A 19,799-nucleotide genomic window follows, 5' to 3' on the forward strand; every position below is an offset into this window, starting at 1 on the left:
TGATCTCCTACTCCCAAAGTTCAATTAAAATGCCACTTCCCTTAGCTATTTCCTCTTTGCTTTTAACATTTTTTTTCAATAGATCTTTATTGGAGTATAATTGCTTCACAGCACTGTGTTAGTTTCTGTTGTACAACAAAGCGAATCAGCCATATGCATACACATATCCCCATATCCCCTCCCTCTGGAGCCTCCCTCCCATCCTCCCTATCCCACCCCTCTAGGTCATCACGTTTCTTAGTGCTCTCTCAAAACCAGATGCCAAAAGGAAAACTAGCTTTACTCTAGCATTTCTAATGATATATTTGGATAGCTTCTTCCTCTCCTCAAAAACTATACATTTCCTTCAAACTTGGTTTTATAGTATTTATATGCTAGCATCTAGAAGAGTCCCAAAAGGCACAGGAAGTACTAAACAAACATCAGCAGAATCAACATAAGTTCCAGCATGGAGTTAACCAGCCCCTATCCCAAAAGATTAGTTTCCGAATTGGTATCAAGTGTGTTAACAGGAGCGGATCTACAAATCCCAAAGCCAGGCCACAGAGACAGAAAGGATCCTCAAGACTGGGTCATGCTGGGGAAGCAGCTGCTGTTTCCTCTCTGCCTGTCACAACCAGAGCTACTGCTCTGTCTCAGCTGTCAACCAAAGTACAGGCCTCCACACACACAAAGCCAGGATGACCTCTGTTTCGGGAAGAGCAGAATTGTCAGATGGTCGAGTGAGTTCTCTTACAGGAAGACGAGCTGTAGAACAAAGGTGATGAAAATGGAGAAAAAGCACATCAAACAGCCCCGCCTGAGAGTTACCTCTTATGACCCTGTTTTACCCCTCAGTTTTGTCCAATTTAAATTCTGACTTTGAAAACAAAGGCCAGGCCTGTTCCTATTTCCCAGCTCAGCAAATGCCACATAGTTCTTATCTCCAGCTCACATCTACTCGTGATAATTATCTCACCTTTCTCAAATGCTGACTACTAAGAGCTAAACTGGTAAATCATCAAAGGACATTTTTACTAAAAACAGAACTTTAATATTTCAAGGACACCCCAAATGAATTACTGGTGGGGTTACAGAAGCTTCCATTCATGCCACCACAACAAGAATCAAGAATATTAAAGTTGAAGCGATCACCTCTTTGGATACATAAAAACAATATATTAAAGCATGTCACAAAGGGCAAAAAAGGAGGCATTCAGCAGAGCAAAACAAGCAGCGGGCTGACTGTCCTTACAAGAGGGCAGGGAAACTCATTCTGGAGTTCACAGTCCCAGGAAATAGAGCTGCTTCAGCCAAAAAAAGGTTTTGGTTAATTCTTATTACAGCTAGTCAAAGGCAAGCTCAGAGAAAACCGAGGTTCAGATTTCCCATGACTGCAGTTGGATCTTGTAACAAAGAGAGCCTTTGGTTACTTCTCCCATGTAGGCTGAGCAAGAAGCAAGCAGTAGGATTTAGCCAGTGACTCTGACCCCAGGCTGACATCTCTGTGCCTGAGCTCTGAGCTCCTCAGGGAGGACGGCCTGGAATTGCTCCTGCACCAGTATTTCCACAATCTGCTCCTTTGTGTGAATATCAGGTCTCAGCCACTGTCCAGCAAGCTCCTGGAGATGTCTGAGGACATCCCTGGGGCCAGCTGCATCCTCATAACGGAACTGCCGGAACCTCTGCCTGGAGGCTGCAGGGTTGAGAGGACTCCCTCGGGGCACAGTCTCAAGGTCTTCTTCAGAGTCTTCATCAAGGCTCTCTGGTGGAACCTGGACCTGGGGAAGTGCTATCAGGACAACTTCTGGCTCCTTAGCCATCCTCTCATCTGGTGATGACCTTATTTCATCATTCTGGATTTCTCTATTTCTTTGTATCTCTGGGTACCCTTCAGTCTCCATTCTAGAACTCTGGAAAAGGATTTCTCAGACTCCTAGGCACAAAGAGAAAAGTCAGGGTCAGCAAAAACAAAGGATGTTAAAACCTCTTTGATCACATGGATCTGGTCCAGACCTAGGTTCCATCAACTTTTCAAACTTAACGGGGTTTCTTAATAAAGCTACTAGAGGGATTTCCCTGGTGGTCCAGTGGTAAAGAATACACGTTCCAATTCAGGGGAAACAGGTTCGATCCCTGGTCGGGGACCTAAGATCCCACATGCCGAGGGGCAACTAAGCCCACGCGCACCACAACTACAGAGCCCACATGCTCTGGAACCTGCACGCCACAACTGCAGAGCCCACGCATCCTGGAGCCCGCGCACCACAACTAGAGGGAGAAAACCCACATGCCACGACTAGAGAAGCCTGCATTCCTCAACGAAGATCCCATGTGCTGCAACCAGGACCTGATGCAGCCAAAAAAAAATAATAATAATAAATAAATAAACTGTTAAAAAAAAAGCTACTAGAAATTCTGTTTTTGTTTCCTCTTGCTGGATCAACTGACACAATTGAGAAAATGTATCAATAGTTTACCAAAATGTAAGATGTAGATTCTCAAGAAGAAAGAATGAAGAATGCTGGCCTTGCTAGCTGGAAAATCTTTCATCCATTTTTTCCCCCAATACAAACATATACGCATATGATTTGTAGGGGAAATCTTTAAAATCATGGGTGTTTGCTTCCTCCAGCCACTTTTATGGAGCATTTGCTATGTCCAAAAGCAAATTATGAAGAAGTGCTAAAATAGAGGAGAAAAAGGTCTGTTCATTTACATCCAACTCTACTGTCTTTTCCATGTCCCTCCCTCTCTTTCATGAGAATGAAAGAATAGCAAGTGTTTAAAATACTTTAGGGGACTTCCCTGGTGGTGCAGTGGTTAAGAGTCCATGTTCCCAAGGCAGGGGGCCTGGGTTCAATCCCTGGTCCGGGAACTATATCCCGCATGCATGCCCCAACTAAGAGTTCACATGCTGCAACTAAGGAGCCAGCGACCCACAACTAAGGAGCCCGCCTGCTGCAACTAAGACCCGATGCAACCAAATAAATAAATAAAATTTTTTTTTAAAAAGGTACTTTAGGAGCTACCATCAGGGTGGCGTCTAAGCCAATTTAAAAAAAAAAAAAAAAAGGAAAAAAGCCTTTATGTTAAGATCAAGATCCTAAGCTCCCACCGTGTACGGGAAATTGAACTTGTCAGAAGGCTAGCAGCATACATTTCTGACTCATCAGATGCTTGACAGCTCCAGGATTAGCAAACCAGCTGTAGTGGGAGGAAGGAGGATGGGGGTCAGGTGGGCAAATCAAATACCTGTGAAATGTTGGGAAAAAAGGTTCTGCTTCATTTGGGCTAGAGCCCCAGTCCAAAGAGGGATTATTTACAGGAAAACCACATCCTATGTTAATTTATTTAAAAGAAAAAAAAAAGAGAGAGACTTCAGATGACAGTGTAGAAATGACTATATTAATTTTCACACAAGGAATGTCCAATCATAGATCATAACCCCTGTGATGAAGCCACTTTACAGGGATCATCTTTTTTTAAATTAACACCACCTCCCCCAAGGATCAGTCCTTTCGTACTCTATATTGCAGAATTGTTGATATTTAAAATCTCTCCTGTGTCAAATATTCTCAAATCTGTTTCCTGCACAACAACTGACAGAAGCCAACAATCACAACACTGACCAGCTGACGTGAATTAAATGGTTCTCTGCTCCTAATCACCTGCTCTCTAAACAGTCACTGACCCATTTTCTAGGAGCCTTGAATTGATTCTCAACCCCATCACGGAGATATTCTTGGAGTACACCACTTCTTCTCATGTTATCTGCATTTTAATTCGATCAACAGTGTGTGCTCATCCCCAAAAGTAAGCTTTTAACTAATCCAGGTGATAAGAAGGACAAAAGCAGAATATCTCCAAATCTCAGGGGTGCCTTCAATAAAAACGAAATATTTAGTCAAGGAAAGGTTGGATGAAACACTGTAGGAAAGCAAAATCTTGGGAACAACTTAAGCCATCAACAGGGAAATGATTCAATAAAGTACTGTCACCCACTCAGTGGAATACTATGCAGCCTCGTAAGGAATGAAGGAGGCCTATGAGAGCTGATATGTAAAGCTGTCCATAACACAGCACCCCGTGACCAAGGTGCAGATCAGTATATGCAGTATGATCCCATCTGGGGAAATTAAAAATACATACACATAAGCATATATGACCTGATATATCCCCAAACAGTACCTGTAAAGTTATCAAAGAAATTCCTTTTACTTCTGAGGAGCAGCAACAGTGAGAGGGAAACATTTTTCTTATATCTTTCTGTATTGTTTTCTTTTTAACTACACCTATATTACTTTCGCGACAACTCAAGAGGAAGAAACTTTTCAGGTTTTCCCCTCCTGCTCAAACCCTTTCTGCGTGAAAACCCCTAATCCACTTAGAAAAACACCCTTTTACTAATTCTTCTAGTTCCTAGCACCAGAGGTTTTTACAAGCTCGACTTTTAGGAACAGTCTCAATTGTCAGTAGGCCAGTTTTCAAGGCTGGCTCTGAAAGATGGACCAGCTCCACGATTTACCCAGCTTCTAAATCCTATCCGTTTCAGAAGCCCACCTGCCAGACAGAATGCTTACCCTCACCAGTTAATAACTCCAGTTTACGGAACCCTTATTTCCTACCTGACACTGTGCTGAGCGTTTCACATTCTCTACGTGATCCTCTTAGCCACTCAGGTTAAATTCTTGACAGGACTCTCTACCGCCCCGGGTATCTCCATTAACGGCAGCCTCCGCCGCTACATTTGTTGAACTTTACAAGCCAGATACTGCGCAAGAGCTTTCCCTCATCCAATGCTCCCGATAACCCAGTATGACAGTTACTGTCATTTCCACTGACAAACTTAGGCTCGGAGAAAGGGGACTTGCCCAAGGTCACAAGGCTAGGAGGTGGCGGGACCACTCAGCCCAGTACAAAAATCCCCGGCGTCTGCACAGGGATCTGAGCCCGACTCCTCCCACCACCTGGGCGCGGCTCTGAGGGCCGAGGTCCGGCAGGAAAAGGCGCGTCTGTGGCTCCAGAACTGGGAAGTCCTCCTCCTTCGGGGCTGACGCGGGGCCCAAGGCCACGGCAGGCCGAGCAGCCGGCACACCCCGCGGGCAGGGGCTCCCTGCTCCTAGGGCCGACCGCTCCCACCCGATGGTGCACGGGGGAGGGGGAGGCGCAGGGGGCGGGAAGGGGAGTTCACCTGCGCAGGTGCCCCTCCGAGGGCGGGGGGACGGGGCGCCTGGCGATGAGACGCGAAACCCCGCCGCAGGCTGCGGGAACAGGAAACCAGCTTCCCGGCGCCAAGCTTTGTAGCCCGCCGCCGGAACCGGAAGTCGCGCCCCTCCCGGAAGCTGGGAGCGGAGGGGGAACGGGGTTCGAGGCGCCCGGTCTCTCTAGGCCTTGGCGGTGCTCCGCAGCTTCATGATCTTAACCCGTTCTGGTCTCTTGGCCTCCCTCAGTCCCCAGTTCTCCCGACCGTGCGGAGCTTTGGGCACGGCCTAGAAGCTTTTCCGCTGCGGGGAAGGCCTTTGTCTTTCAGAGCCGCAGTTTGCCCAACAAAATGGAAAGAGGATGAAGCAGGAATCGAGACACTCCTGGAGCCAGCCGGCAGCTGAGGAGCCCCACCCTGAGGTTACACCCTTAAGCCTTTGTACCACCCAGAGGAAAGAAACCAAAATAAGAGGGCTGGCTGTCTGGCTGCTGATGGCTGACAATGGTCTGTATGGCTTCCCGTGGAGTCACTCCAGATGGACAGAGGGCTCAAGTCTGTTAGGTGTCTCCGTGTACCCAAAGAGACCCCCCACCCCCCAGATAGTGAGCATGTGCCCGTGGGGCTTTGACAGTCTGTCCAAGTGGAGACCCCGTGTGCGTAGGAGGCGGAATCTTAGCCCTGTGTGTCTTTTCAGTTGCCATGGTTAAGAACTGAAATTTAGAATTCTTACTAAGCTGGTTTGAGTCAAGGCACACAGGTTAAATAGCACAGCCTGTAAGAGAAGGTGCAGAGATGCTAACCAAGGCAGACTTCCCAATTCACTTTTATTCCTGAAGGGAAGGGACTTGGCCGTCCCATTCTCCTTCCAACTGGCCTATCCAAAATGGAATGGGCTAGGAAATTAAGAGGGGCACCTCAGTGCCTCCTGCTGGGTTATCACCCCAGAGCTAGTGTCCCTGGGAAGGGAAAATGTGCCTTTTATCCTCACAGCCATCACTGGTCAGTAAACTCCTAGATGGCCAGATACTCGAGTTGGTGGTTGGAGAACCAGAGCTCCTTGCCATGGCCCTACCCCCACCTCCCCTAGCGACTGTGGGCCCTTCTCCCACTCACTTCTACAGTGCAGTCACCACCTTTACCTCCTCTTAGCCTTCGTTTCCCCATCTGTAAAATGAGGGGCATTGAACTAGAGTAAGGGCTTCCAATTGTCATTCCTCCCCTTCAATTATTTTTTTTTAAATCACATATCTATCCAGTCTTTTATTTAATCCATCTTATTTTTTATTCTTTTTTTGTTTTTGGCCACACCTCGACACGTGGGATCTCAGTTCCCCGACCAGGGATTGAACCCATGCCCCCTGCCGTGGAAGCACGGAGTCCTAACCACTGGACTGCCAGGGAAGTCCCTGCCTTGCCCTTCTAAAGGCACCCATCCCATTCCTTTATAGCCTGTTACCCTGTTTTTATTACCTGTTCATTATTCTATCTCATCCACCAGAAGCAGGGTCCACAAGGCCAAGGACCTTGACTGTCCTCTCACCATGCTTCCAACACATACAACTGAGCATGGGCTGGGGAAACGTTCACTGAATGAATAAATGGGTAAGTGAATGAACAGAGAAGGCTTGGATTTTATGATAAAGCTAATCTGATAAAGACCAGCAGGGACATAGATATAGTTTAACAAAATTAAGTTGGTTTATTAACTTGCTGCAGCCAGGAAGACAACACCCAGAGGAGCCAAACAAAGGAAGAACAGGGTTATCATATGGTTAGGGGGCAGGGTGGAATTTAGGTGGAAATGAAATGAAGCAGTGTTGATAGGCTCAAAGCAAACCTTACTGTGTGGAGAGTGGTTAACATTTGACTTGAGCTGAGAAGCGAACTCATGGTCTTGTTTCCTTGGACACCACAAAGTTAAGATCAATATAGAACTACTGTGTCCAGAAACCCCTTATCTGAAGCTCTGCACCTGGGCTGGTAATCCAGGCTGCTTCTCTGTGTCAAATCTGGCTCCAGCCCACCAGACAAGAGGGGAATGTTCTGTTCTCCCTGACATGATTTCAAAAAGTTTCTGACAGTCTCTGGTTTTAGGGAATGAGGTTTCTCAGCACTGTGTCTTCGGTGTTAATTGACAAAAGAAGGTTTGACAACTTCATGTTTCACAGGAGTCCCTTGATGCCTCAATCACTTGGATGTGAGGGCCATCGAGTGCTCCAGGGTTCCCATGGCAGTATGACCCCAGCTCCCTGGGCCCCATACTACTCTGGGCCTTCATTAGAATAATAAGCCAAGTCTCCATCCATGCTTCCTGTCCAGACTGGAATCTCGAGGGTCCGGCCCAAGTTGGGGTCATTCTCCACTGCCCATGCCTGGCACAGAATACCAGTAGTTGCTCAGTCCATGTCCATTGAATCTATAACTGTTGATAAGTTTTCTTTCTTTTAAGAATTTTTTTTAAATTGTGGTATAGTTGATTTACAATATCGTGTTAATATCAGGTGTATAGCACAGTGATTCATTTATACATATATATGTATATATCTATTCTTTTTCATATTCTTTTCCCTTATAGGTTATTACAAAATATTGAGTATAGTTCCCTGTGCTATACAGTAGGTCCTTGCTGATTATCTATTTTATGTATAGTAGTGGGTATATGTTCATCCCAACCTCCTAATTTATCCTTCCCCCCACCTCCCTTTCCCCTTTGGTAACCATAAGTTTGTTTTCTATGTCTGTGTGATAGATTTTCTAAATGGAAAGAAAAAGAAGTAGATGGAAAAAAAAAAGTGGATGGAAGCATATCAAAATGATAGAAGCAGCTGTGTAAGAGAGGTGGGAACGTGGGTGATTTTTACAAATCTTTCCCAAAGTGGAAGTTTCTAAAACATAACCAGTGTGAGTGTTCTGAAAAAAGAAAATAGAATTGTTGACTCTTAAGATTAAAAAAGTGAATTTTTTTAAGATGACCATGTTTTTATTTTTCTTTTTGAATTAACAAAAAAAATTTTTTTAGTTGAGGTAGAGTTAAAAAAGTGAATTATTGACACTTCAATGATTTTAAGATGAGAACTAAGTTGTTGACATTATGGTTAAAAAGAGCATTGCCACTCTGATCCTTTATCACTTTTATTTATTTATATTTTATTTATTTTTTAAAATTTATTTATTTATTTATTTATTTTTGGCTGCGTTGGGTCTTTGTTGCTGCACGTGGGCTTTCTCTAGTTACGGCGAGCAGGGGCTACTCTTCATTGTGGTGCATGGGCTTCTCACTGTGGTGGCTTCTCTTGTTGCAGAGCACGGGCTCTAGGCACGCGGGCTTCAGTAGTTGTGGCACACGGGCTCAGTAGTTGTGGCTTGTGGGCTCTAGAGCGCAGGCTCAGTAGTTGTGGTGCATGAGCTTAGTTGATCCGTGACATGTGGGATCTTCCCGAACCAGGGCTCAAACCCGTGTTCCCTGCATTGGCAGGCGGATTCTTAACAACTGCACCACCAGGGAAGCCCCCTTTGTCACTTTTAGAAGAGATTTGAAGTATTGATGTTGTGCATCTTCAAAAAGTGGATTATTCTTCATGATTTAGAAAACAAAAACAAAAAATTGTTGGTATTGATACTCTAATCATTACTCAAAAAATTAAATTATTGTCTATATAGCTTTTTTTTTTTTTTTTTTTTTGCAGTACGCAAGCCTCTCCCTGTTGTGGCTCTCCCGTTGCGGAGCACAGGCTCTGGACGCTCAGGCTCAGCGGCCAAGGCTGACGGGCCCAGCCGCTTCGCAGCATGTGGGATCTTCCCGGACTGGGGCATGAACCCATGTCCCCTGCATCGGCAGGCGGACTCTCAACCACTGCGCCACCAGGGAAGCCCTATATAGTTTTTAAAGGATTTGAATTGTTGATACTTGGAAATTTTAAAAAAGAAACTTGAATTATTCATTGAATTGTTAGCACTCTTAGGCAAGATGTCCTAACTCCCTGTTGGCCATACATGAGGAGGGTGTCATAGCAGCTCTCAGCCTTCCCCTGAAGCTGGGTGGAGGACACTTGAGGGCCCATCGCCCAGCCACAGTGTGGAGTTTTACATGTTTGGCTGCCCTTTGTCCTAAAATTATTTTGGAAAATTGTCTAAGGGCTCTTCCCTGACCCACTGGGAAGAAGTAGATACTGCAGTGCCCTGGGAGCGCCTGACAGTTGCATATGTCATTCAGCATTGTCTCCATACAACTGATTAACATGTCCTGGCTCCAGAATTTCTCCCATCCTCCTCCACTCTCCTGTGATGCAGAGGTCTCTGCTCTGCTGGACTCAGTTCCTTCCTTGCTGTCACTCTGGCCTTGTCAGACTGGTTCTTGGGCTTTTGTAGGAGCTGGAGTGGGGCTAAGGACTGGAGGAGAGGGTTTTGGAGGAAAGAGTTGAGATTCCAGGGGTGGTTTTAGGAGAAAAATGTGTGGCAGTTGTAGTGGGTGGAACCAGTGGATGGGAAAAGAAAAAAAGGGAATTTTAAGAGATACTGTTGATACAATCACTTTGGAGAGCAATTTGGCAATTGGTAAAGTTGGAAATGAGCACACTCTCCCAGTCAGCCATTCCACTTCTAGGAATAGGCCCTAGAGCCACTCTCATATGTGCACCTGGAAATATGTCCAGGGATGTTCACTGAAGCACTATTTGTAATCAGAAAAAATTGGCCCTGCTGTAAATAAATGTCCATCAGGAGGGGGAAAGGATAAAACTAGTGTTCTTGGGCAAGTGAATACTCTATAAAACTAGCAGCAATGAACTGGAGATAGATAAATCAGCATAGATGAATCAGCATAAATAGATGTCAAAAACATTGGGTGAAAATATTGGGTGAAGGAAGCAAGTTGCAGAATAATCCCTATGGCAAGAAGCCATGCATGTATTTTAAAAAACCAAAGCAATGCAATATATTGTTTATGTATATTTATATTTGTGATAAAAATATAATAGCATGGAGTGAAAGGATAAACACCAAACTCCTTTTATCAGTCAGGATAGGTTAGGTCCATGCCAGTGTAAGAAACACCCAAAATCTCAGCAGCTTGTAACAAGACTGTATTTCTTGCTTGTGCTGCATGTCCATCAGGGGGCAGCAGAGAGGCTGTGTTCCACATCTCCTCGCTCTGGGGCCAGGCTGACCTGGAGCCACCAGTTACTGAAGCAAAGGGAAATCGTCCTATCTCTCAAATCTTCACCTTGGCCAGAGCAAGCCACATGGCCAAACTCAACTTCAAGAGGGCAGGTAGCAGCTATCTTACTATGTGCCCCAAAGGAAAAGCAGTAATATTTGGTGGATAACCCCACACCCATGGTGGTGAAGACCCCTGGGAAGAGTACAAAGGGGCCTCCACCTGAACTGTAATTATTTTAGAAACTATGAAGCAAAAATGTGAAATTTGTTCATTGTGGAGGGAGGCTATTTGGGTGTTTTGTTTATTATTCTCCATGTTGTATCTTTTAAACTTTTCAACACTGGAAGTATAATTTTTTTTTTTTTTTTTTGCGGTACGCGGGCCCCTCACTGCCGTGGCCTCTCCCGCCATGGAGCACAGGCTCCGGACGCGCAAGCCCAGCGACCATGGCTCACGGGCCCAGCCGCTCCGCGGCACGCGGGATCCTCCCGGACCGGGGCACGAACCCACGTCCCCTGCATTAGCAGGCAGACTCTCAACCACTGCGCCACCAGGGAAGCCTGGAAGTATAATTTTTTAAGGAAGGGAGCAATGGAACAACGTTAATATTAAAAATTGTATACGTGTGTCTTTGTGGGGACCACGTTTCCTTTCATGGTATTCAGGAGAAACATGAGTAAAAGAATTCAGTTGTTTTTATGTTGAGTTGGAGGCACGGCAGCAGTCTTTTGGACCTCAGCAACAGCCCACTGGGGTCCGACCTTGGTCTCTGCGTTGTGTGTGCATCTGTGTGTGCGTCTCTGCCCTGCAGCAAGGGCTCTCCCTGACCTTGTCCTGCTTACCTCTGTTCTCTCAGTCCAGAACTTTCAACAAAGAAGTGCCTAGTAAATGTTTAATGAATGACTCTGATATGCTCATTTCTATCTAAATAATGAGCCATTTCAGGGCAGGATCCACGTCGTCTTCCCCCTGTGAGCCCTCCTCAAGAAGAAGGAATGAATGCTTGTTGAATGAATGAATGACTGCAGTCCTCCTTCCCCAGCCCATCAATGGAAGCAGAAAATGCACAGCCCTGTCAATTCCAACATGAGCCTCCCAAGGGGCTGGTAAGGACGGTATTTCTGCAGACTCTACCATGCTTTTATGCCTGCATTGAAAAGCTAGTGATTGTGCATGTGGCTGTACAACTTCCCGGCAGGCGGACTCTCAACCACTGTGCCACCAGGGAAGCCCTGGTTTTGTTTTTGATGTTGATTTTTTGTTGTTGTTTTTTTCTGCCACACCACGGGACAGGCGATATCTTAGTTCCCCGACCAGGGATCGAACCCGTGCCCCCTGTGATGGAATCACGGAGTCTTAACCACTGGACCACCTGAGAAGTCCCTCACCCGGTTTTAACCACGGAAAGTCCTGTGTCCCAGGAAAACTGTGATGGTTGGTCACTTGACAGCAACTCCCTTCTCTCTGGGCCTCATTTTTTTCTCATTCTCATATGAGAGAGTTGGTTCTCTTCTCATCTCTACATATCACGTCTAAGATTTTAGGAACAGGCCAGAGGGGAAGAGGTGAATCAAACAAGGAAGACTCAATTTGGAATTTTCTGAGAGATCTTTATTTTTTACAAAGAGAGTGAATGGGCACTGCCACCCCGGCCTTGGTTCTAGTGGCTTGCAATGGTCTGAGAAAAGAGAGGGGAAAAACCAGAATAGTCTAGTCAGGAACACAGCTTCTGACGCCATATGGAACTGAGTTCAACTCCCAGCCATGTCACTCACTGGCTGTATGACCCTGGGAGAGTGACTTGAGCTCTCTGAGCCTCAGTTTTCTCATCTGTACAATGGGGGTAATCATAGTACTTACCTCATGGGGGTTTTAAATTAAACTATTAACTAAGGTGTCATCACGGTGCCTGGCATATGTTTAAGAGTCCATAAATGGTGGCTAACACTATTGTCACGAACAGTATTAATCCTCCCTGACCACTCATTGCCAGATGAGGTTTGCACTCTCACTGGGGCCTGAGCTTCACCTATCACAGCTTCCACCACATTTCATCATTTTGCTCATTTAATCATCTGTTCCCCACAAGACACACATCACTCTATCCTCCATGACAAGAAAAGACCTGGACCAAAGGAGGCACTTCATATACACTTGCAGAAAAAAGGAAGTTCAGCAGTAGTTCAAAGCTCCACCCAGAAGCCCTTGAGATTCTTAGGGCCACACTGTAGCAGAAAACATCCTCAAACCCTTCTGGCATGTGCCCCACTCCCACTACTGACCTCCTAGGATCAGGATCTGCTGTTCTCACCCATCCCCCCAGCACCTCTCAGAAGAGCCAGCACCTGGAGCCCTTGCCGCTTGCCCTGTCCTGCTTACCTCGTCAATCCAGTCAATGAAGGCCGAGACTCGCGTGAACACTGTGGGCTTCTTGCGGGTGTTGCAGCCAAAGCCAGAAACGAAGCTGGTCACGCCATGGACCTGAAAGGAGCCATCTGCTGCCGGGCAGTTGAGGGGTCCTCCAGAGTCACCCTGGAATGGTTGGAGAGCAGTGGGGGACTGAGCTGTGTCTGAGCTTTAAGGAATTGGTTCTGACTTTGGGGATTTTGAGAAGCCCTTATATGACTTGACCTCTCTGAGCCTCAGTTTGCTCCTTTGTGATGGGGCATGATATATATCTTACAAGATTTTGTGACAGTTAAATGAGGTGGTAAGTATATGGTCTTAGCGCAATGCCTGGTAGAGAGGAAGCGGTCAATCAATGGAAGTTCTGATTATGAGTACCACAGTTGGTTATTAATATTGTTATTCATATTCACTTGTAGTACAATGAGAGTATTGCTTAAGTATAACTTCAGGACCCCAGATTTGAAGGTGACTTTAGAGATCATGGTGTCCATATCCCTTGCTGTACTGATGGGAATCCTGAGGTCGAGGAAGGGACAGTGACTTGCCCCAGATCAAGTCAGTGTGTGAGCTGGGACTAGAGTCCAGAGACCAGAGCTGTGTGCCTGGGCTGCAGTGACTTCCTCCAAGTCCTGCCTGGCCTGGAGGCTGAATGAGCCCAGCAGTCAAGATTCCTCCCTCTCCTCCCAGGCAGATAGCAGAAGTACCCTGGGCCCTGCACACCCAGCAGAGTGGCGGTAGCCCTGCACCACCTCGGGCAGATGAGAGCTGCTGACTCACATTGCACCCAGAGCGGATGCCCCCGCCGGCGCACACCATGGTCTTCTTCAAGGCTGCGCCCCACCAGTCCCACTTGGAGCAGTGCTTGTAGTCTACCACGGGCAGCAGGGCCTGCTGCAGCTTGTCCGGGAGCGGCCCTTTGGCTGTGGAGATAGAGAACATTGAGCAGGGGCTGTAGGGGTGCAGGGCTAGGGCTGGGATCTGGGAGTTAGGACTGGGAGCCCCAGAGTGGGATGGGGGGTTTGAGGAAAAGCCACTCTTCTAGTCTGATGGTAAGTCTCCTCCCACCAGGTTATGTGGTCCTGCCTGCTTTGTCCATCAGAACATCTCCAGCACCTGGCACACAGAAGACACACAAAAATCTTCCATTGAACACATTCACGTTTGGGAGGGTGAGGGGAGAAGGCTGCCTCTGGAGGAGGAATGGAAGAAAAGTGCAGGGATGCTCCTGGTGTTGCCCTCAGCCCCCCGCCCCAGGCTCTGTCATCCTACCCACTGTCCCTATGGCTGGCTGGAGGGGTCAGCACGTACTGTAGAGACGGCCCCAGCCGCTGATGTAGCAGGGTGTCCCATTGGGCAGGATGTCACCGGCAGGAGGGAGGCTGGCGAGCTGGACCTTGTCTCCCAGCTGGGCGCTGTGCGAGAGCTTGACGAGGGCGATGTCATTGCTGGGGATGAGGGAAGAGTCATGGGGAGCCTGATCCTCCAGCCGGACCAAGCCCCACCCCTCAGCTTTGCTCAGGATATTTTACCTCCGGGATGCGCCCAATGCCCCTTCTCCCTCCAGATCCCATGCATTCTTACTGCTGAGCAACTTTAGGAAGCCCTCCTGGCCTCTTCAGCCCATGCTGACCCTTGGCCTTTGTAATTGTCCTCAGCTTTTACACCAGTGGTTCTCACGCATCAGCTGTGTCAGAATCACTGGAGGGCTTGTTAAAACACAAGTTGCCAGAGCCCATTCCAGAGTTTCTGATGCAGTGGGTCTGGGAGGCCCCAAGGGTTCACACTTTTCTAATGAGTTCCCAGGTGATGCTGCTGCTGCTGGCCTGGGGACCACACTTTGAGAACCACTGCTCTCTTCATCTGCCTGTTTGTCCCTCAAGTAATTGCATCTGGGTCTGATTTTCTCTCCAGTCACCCCAGGAGCCCCTGAGGATGGGTCAAGGTCTTGATCATCATGGTCCCTCACTTCTGCACTGCACTTTCAGGAGTTCTGCACCCTTCTTTGATCCTCTCACTGGAAAAATGCTGAGCTACCCAGACATACAATTTTGCATATGCTTGAGAGGCTTAAGAAGCCCTGCTTTGTGTTCTCACCCAGTGATTTTCTCCTTGACCCTCATAACCACCCAGGAAGCCCAGAAGGCCACCCTTGACAAGTGGTCAAACTGAAGCCCAAAGAAGAGCAATGACTTGCCCAAGCCGCACAGTGACTTAGTGCTGGAGCCTGACTCTCAGTCCAGTGCTCGTCCTTTAGCCCACAATGCCGGCAATGCAGGATGCTCTGGATGAATGCCCATTGAATGGAGGAACCCTTGGATTTGGGCCAGGGGTGCCTGAGGAGTCCTGGGTTCTAAAGCCAACCAGCCGAGTGGCCTTGGGGGAGTTCCTGCCCCTCCCTGGGCCCTGCTCTCCCCTCTGTCGGGAGAGACGTTTGGTGTGGATGATCCTTAAAGGCTCTGTTGGCTCTGACCCTCAACATGTGGGACCTGGGCTCAGGCTGCTGGCCCAGCTCCATTGTCCCTGGGAGTCTTCTCAGAATCAGTGTTGGGTCATAGAGAGACTAGCAGAGGAGCCCCTGGGTCCCAGGCCTGAGAGTTCACTCACCCACAGGCCACACAACTGGAGTTCCAGAGTGGGTGCACGAAGAGGTCCCCAGCATTGACGGGGATCTCCTGTTCGGGGCCCTCTTTCTCAGAGCGGTCATACTCGCCCAACACCACCTGGTAGGTCAGAGAGCTCCTGTTGGTGCAGGTGACATCAGTACAGGCCTGACTGGCCTCCCCCCTTCCCTCCCACAGTCCCCCACTGCCCCAGCCTGCCTGGGTCTCACGCAGGGACGGGGCAAGTGAGAGAACTCACGAGATGCAGTGGCCTGCAGTTACAACCCAATCAGGGGCGATCAGGCTGCCTCCACAGGTGTGGTGGAAGGTCCCGTCCTTTTCATACTGCAGGGAGACCTGGTGGCAAGGGAAGGAGGAGCCTGAGTGGTCTGGGCCCCACGACGAGGGTTGCTGTATAGGTTGTGCACTGCACAGCTCTAGAGAGCATCATTCACACAGAATGGCACCTCTGGAAATGTGCAGTGCCCAGCCCACACAACTGTACCATCCATGGCTGCTTTCATGCTACAGTGGCAGAATTAAGTCATTGCAATAGAAACCACATGGCTGACAAAGGCTAAAATATTTACTCTCTCGTCTTTTACAGAACAAATTAGCTGACCCCTGTTGTAAACCAGTGCCACCCCGTAGAACTTTCTGTGAAGATGGAAATGTTCATTATGGTCCAGTATGGTAGCCACTAGCCACATGTGGTTATTGAGAATTTAAAATGTGCTTAGCACTGAGCAACTGAATTTTTAATATTACATAATTTAAATTTAAATTTAATTTAAATTTAGGCCTATGTGGGAAAAGAATTTAAAAACAGAGTGGCATATGTATATGTATAACTGATTCAGTCTGCTGTATACCTGAAACTAACACAAATAAATTGACTACTCTCCAATAAAAATGAAATAAATAAATTTAAATAGCCACATGTGGCTAGCGGCTACTGTGTTAGTGCAATGAGTCTAGTCCTCTGTGCTCCCTTCACTGACCTCTATAAAGCCCTTCATCCCACAGGGAGATCAACTCGGTGCTTTGTGACCGCCTGGAGGGGTGGGATGGGGAGGGTGGGAGGGAGGGAGATGCATGAGGGAAGGGATGTGGGAACAGATGTATATGTATGACTGATTCACTTTGCTATAAAGCAGAAACTAATTAAAAAAAAAAATAGCCCTTCATCCCTTTATTGCTCCAGACCTTATAACCCTGTTGTATAGTTTGAGGGGTCTAGAAATGAGTTGCCCCAAATCTCACTCCTTAAACATCACGCTGAACTTCCACCATTAATGCACCAACCCTTGGCTTAAACACTGCCCTCTCCCCAGAGTCTACTTTTAATTTGCAAACAGCCCAGTGAGGGTTAAAGATAAAATGGGCAAAACTTCCATAAGAAGCAGATTGTCCAAGGGTTTCCTGGCCTTTGGAGACTGAGGTGAATACTGGAAACAGCACAATGGGGTCCACACTGAATATCCTGCAATCAGAGCGTGGGGTGCAGAGCCCATGGTGGGAAATGGTGCAGCTGGTATTGCTCTTACCTGCCAGGACCAGCTGTAGGGGACCGCATCCTCACCATGAACAACGCGGGAGGAGAGGCTGTAGGAAGTCTGGCCAAAGCCCGAGGCTAGAGGGTAGAGTAGAAGCGTCAATCAGCTAGAGGGTCCCCCAAAGCAAAGAAGAGGTCTGGGTCCCAGTCCTAGCTATGGCACAAACAGGCTGTGAGATCCCATACAACTCCTTCCCCTATCTGGACCTCAGTAACCACGTATGAACAATGAGCACTTGGACTAGAGCAGGGATTTCTGGACTCCCAGGAGTCTAGGGAGAGAGATGAACATGTGGCTTCCTTTCATGGCAGGAATGAAGGAGTTAATGCACTTAGAACCGTGCCTGGTACCCAATGAGCCCTTGAGAAGTGATAGCTATTGTTGTGAAGAGTGGTGGCTCTGGAGTAAGACTGCCTGGATTCAAAGTGCAGCTCTGCCCCTGGTTCTAGGATGGGCTACTTTACTTCTCTGAGGGTCAGTTTCTCTACCTGTAAAATGGGGATAATAATAGTACTGACCTTAAGGGGACTGTTGTGAGGATTACATGAGATAATATACGAAAAAATCCTTAGCGCTCTGCCTGGCATATAGTAAGCACTCAGTAAACATTATCTGTTACCATTCATTATTGTCAGTCAAGAGACGCTGCTTGGAGAAGGTGGCCCTGAGCTGTAATGTAATACGGCAGAGAGTCCAGGAAAAGGCTAGACCACAGGATATGGAGTGCAGTAGGGGGAGTGTGAGAGGAGAGTTGGAGGGTTAAGCAGAGGAACAGAAATTCCAACCCAAGCAGTCTAACCACAGACCCCAAAGTCTTTCCCACTAGACTTTATTCACCATCCACGTCGAGGACTCCCACCACAGACCTTTGGGTCCCCCAGTCTTCCTCCTGAGCTGGTCTATCACCCACAGCTTCCCCTCTATTCTCCTGCTCCAGCACCAAGCTGAAAACCTCCACAATCATGCCCCAGATACAAGCTGAGACCTCTCCTATGGAACCAGGTATTGGGTTTGCGAGACTCAGGGTGGGTTGGTAGATTTCAAGGGCTCCTGGCCCAGGGCAGCACAGGCTGGGGTCTTACCAAGGGCCACAAATAGGAGAAAACTCAGCAGCCGGAGCATCGTGAGTTTTGAGACGGCAGGAGAGAGATCCATAGCCTGAGGCTTTAATATAGGGCAGAAGACGGGTGAGGGGGGTCAGACTGGGCCCCATTCCCGGAACAGGTGGTAGAACACCAGGTCTCCCATGGTCCAAGGCCACAGCCCCCACCCACTGCAGATGGAGGAGAGACAGCCAACAACAGGATCCAGGGTTCCCTCCAACGTGTGGCTGCACAGGTGGCACTGAATGGCAAGCTGATAACAGGGGAAGGGGCAGGAAAGTTCACATCAGAACAAGACAGCCTCTTCCAGGAACAAACATGGGCTCTGGGACTGGTCACACCTGGGTTTTAATCCTGGCTCTGCCATCTCCAAGCTTTGCATCCTTGGACACATTGCTTAACCTCTCTGATCTTCAGGTTTCTGTCCTCTAACATAGAGTTAATATTAGTATCCACATCAATTAAAAAATTTTTTGTTGAGGACTTTATCAGGATGTTTTTGGGAATGCAGCCATGAACAAGAATTGTCCCTGGGGCTTCCCTGGTGGCACAGTGGTTGAGAGTCTGCCTGCCGATGTAGGGGACACGGGTTCGTGCCCCGGTCCGGGAAGACCCCACATGCCGTGGAGCGGCTGGGCGCGTGAGCCATGGCCGCTGAGCCTGTGCGTCCGGAGCCTGTGCTCCTCAACAGGAGAGGCCACAACAGTGAGAGGCCCGCATACCGCAAAAAAAAAAAAAAAAAAAAATGGTCCCAGCTTGGGAATTCCCTGGTGGTCCAGTGGTTAGGACTCCACGCTTCACTGCTGAGGGCAAGGGTTCAGTTCCTGGTCGGGGAACTAAGATCCCTGCAAGCCAGGCGGGGCGGCCAAAAAAAAAACCAAATAGAGCATTATAAAATTCCTCTGTGGATATCATCCCTATGACTTTCCTTTGCTTTCATTAGCGATTTCCACATGTATATGTATTCCTAAACAATACATTAGGTTTTCCTCTACTGGCCCTTTGTATAACAAGAATCACACAGTGATTATCCTTTTGTGATCTAATTTTTATTTTGCGTTCAATATTGGTTTCTGAGACTCATCCATTTGCAGTTGATTCATTTTTACTCTTACTAGTCCATACTTTAGATACGCCAAAATCTATCCACTCTATTGTTAATGGATATTTGAGTGTTTCTAACTCTTTGCTGTTATGGAAATGGTTCACAAGTATCTGTTCTATCCTTGGACAAGAATTAATGCACTGTAGGGTATGTGCTTGTACAGCTAAACTGGGTAATGACAGTATTGAATATTCCCACTAACGTGAAATGAAGGTTCCTATTATTCCACATCTGAGCCAACCTTTTTATTTCTGTTTTCCAATGTTTGCCCAATTGTGAGGTATGGAAGGGTCTTTCATTGTGATTTTAATTTGCATTTAATTGATCACAAATGAGACTGAGTATCTTTTTAAATGTTTGTTGGTCATCCATATTTCATCTTCCATGAAATTCCTGTTTAAATCTTTTTGGCATCCTCTATTTTTAAAAAAATTATTCAATGCATTTAAACAAAACCAAGAAACTGTTCACCCATTTCTCCCCCTGACTGCCTCTTGCAACTACTAAATTGTTCTCTGTATCTACAAGCTTGTTTTTTTTGTTTTTGTTCTTTTTTAGATTCCACATATCAGAGAGATCATACAGTATATGTCTTTCTCTCTGTTTGACTTATTTCACTTAGCATAATGCCCTAGAGGTCCATTCATGTTGTCACAAATGGCAATGACAAGATTTCATTCTTT

At 47.3% G+C, this 19,799-nt stretch overlaps 1 protein-coding gene and 2 long non-coding RNA genes across 6 annotated transcripts; 1 reads left to right on the forward strand and 2 right to left on the reverse strand.

Annotated features, from left to right (window-relative positions):
• Positions 1-1,010: 1,010 nt before the first annotated feature.
• LOC308606720 lies at positions 1,011-5,309 on the reverse strand. The gene is made up of 2 exons (XR_014013889.1): positions 5,174-5,309; positions 1,011-1,915 (listed from the first exon to the last, which is right to left on the reverse strand). It is a non-coding gene; the product is annotated as an uncharacterized lncRNA (long non-coding RNA).
• A 174-nt stretch (positions 5,310-5,483) lies between these two features.
• Positions 5,484-11,332, forward strand: LOC308606726. 4 transcript variants are annotated; one of them, XR_014013890.1, is made up of 6 exons: positions 5,484-5,604; positions 6,684-6,787; positions 7,354-7,573; positions 7,935-8,023; positions 10,298-10,453; positions 11,200-11,332. It is a non-coding gene; the product is annotated as an uncharacterized lncRNA (long non-coding RNA). The 4 variants fall into 4 exon arrangements; XR_014013891.1 differs by having other exon boundaries at positions 5,495-6,787; XR_014013892.1 differs by having other exon boundaries at positions 5,495-6,787; positions 7,935-8,014.
• Positions 11,333-12,639: 1,307 nt separating this feature from the next.
• On the reverse strand, positions 12,640-18,045 carry CELA3B (chymotrypsin like elastase 3B). Its single transcript, XM_081217955.1, has 7 exons — positions 17,991-18,045; positions 16,900-16,985; positions 15,612-15,709; positions 15,357-15,491; positions 14,061-14,197; positions 13,530-13,672; positions 12,640-12,875 (listed from the first exon to the last, which is right to left on the reverse strand). The coding sequence occupies exons 1-7, from the start codon at positions 18,028-18,030 to the stop codon at positions 12,651-12,653; spliced, it is 864 nt and encodes a 287-aa protein (XP_081074081.1). The 5' UTR covers positions 18,031-18,045; the 3' UTR covers positions 12,640-12,650.
• Between the last annotated feature and the right edge of the window lie 1,754 nt (positions 18,046-19,799).

Source organism: Mesoplodon bidens (genome assembly GCF_964165515.1).
Source record: "Mesoplodon bidens genome assembly, chromosome: 2".
In the NCBI taxonomy this organism is placed as follows: domain Eukaryota; kingdom Metazoa; phylum Chordata; class Mammalia; order Artiodactyla; family Ziphiidae; genus Mesoplodon; species Mesoplodon bidens.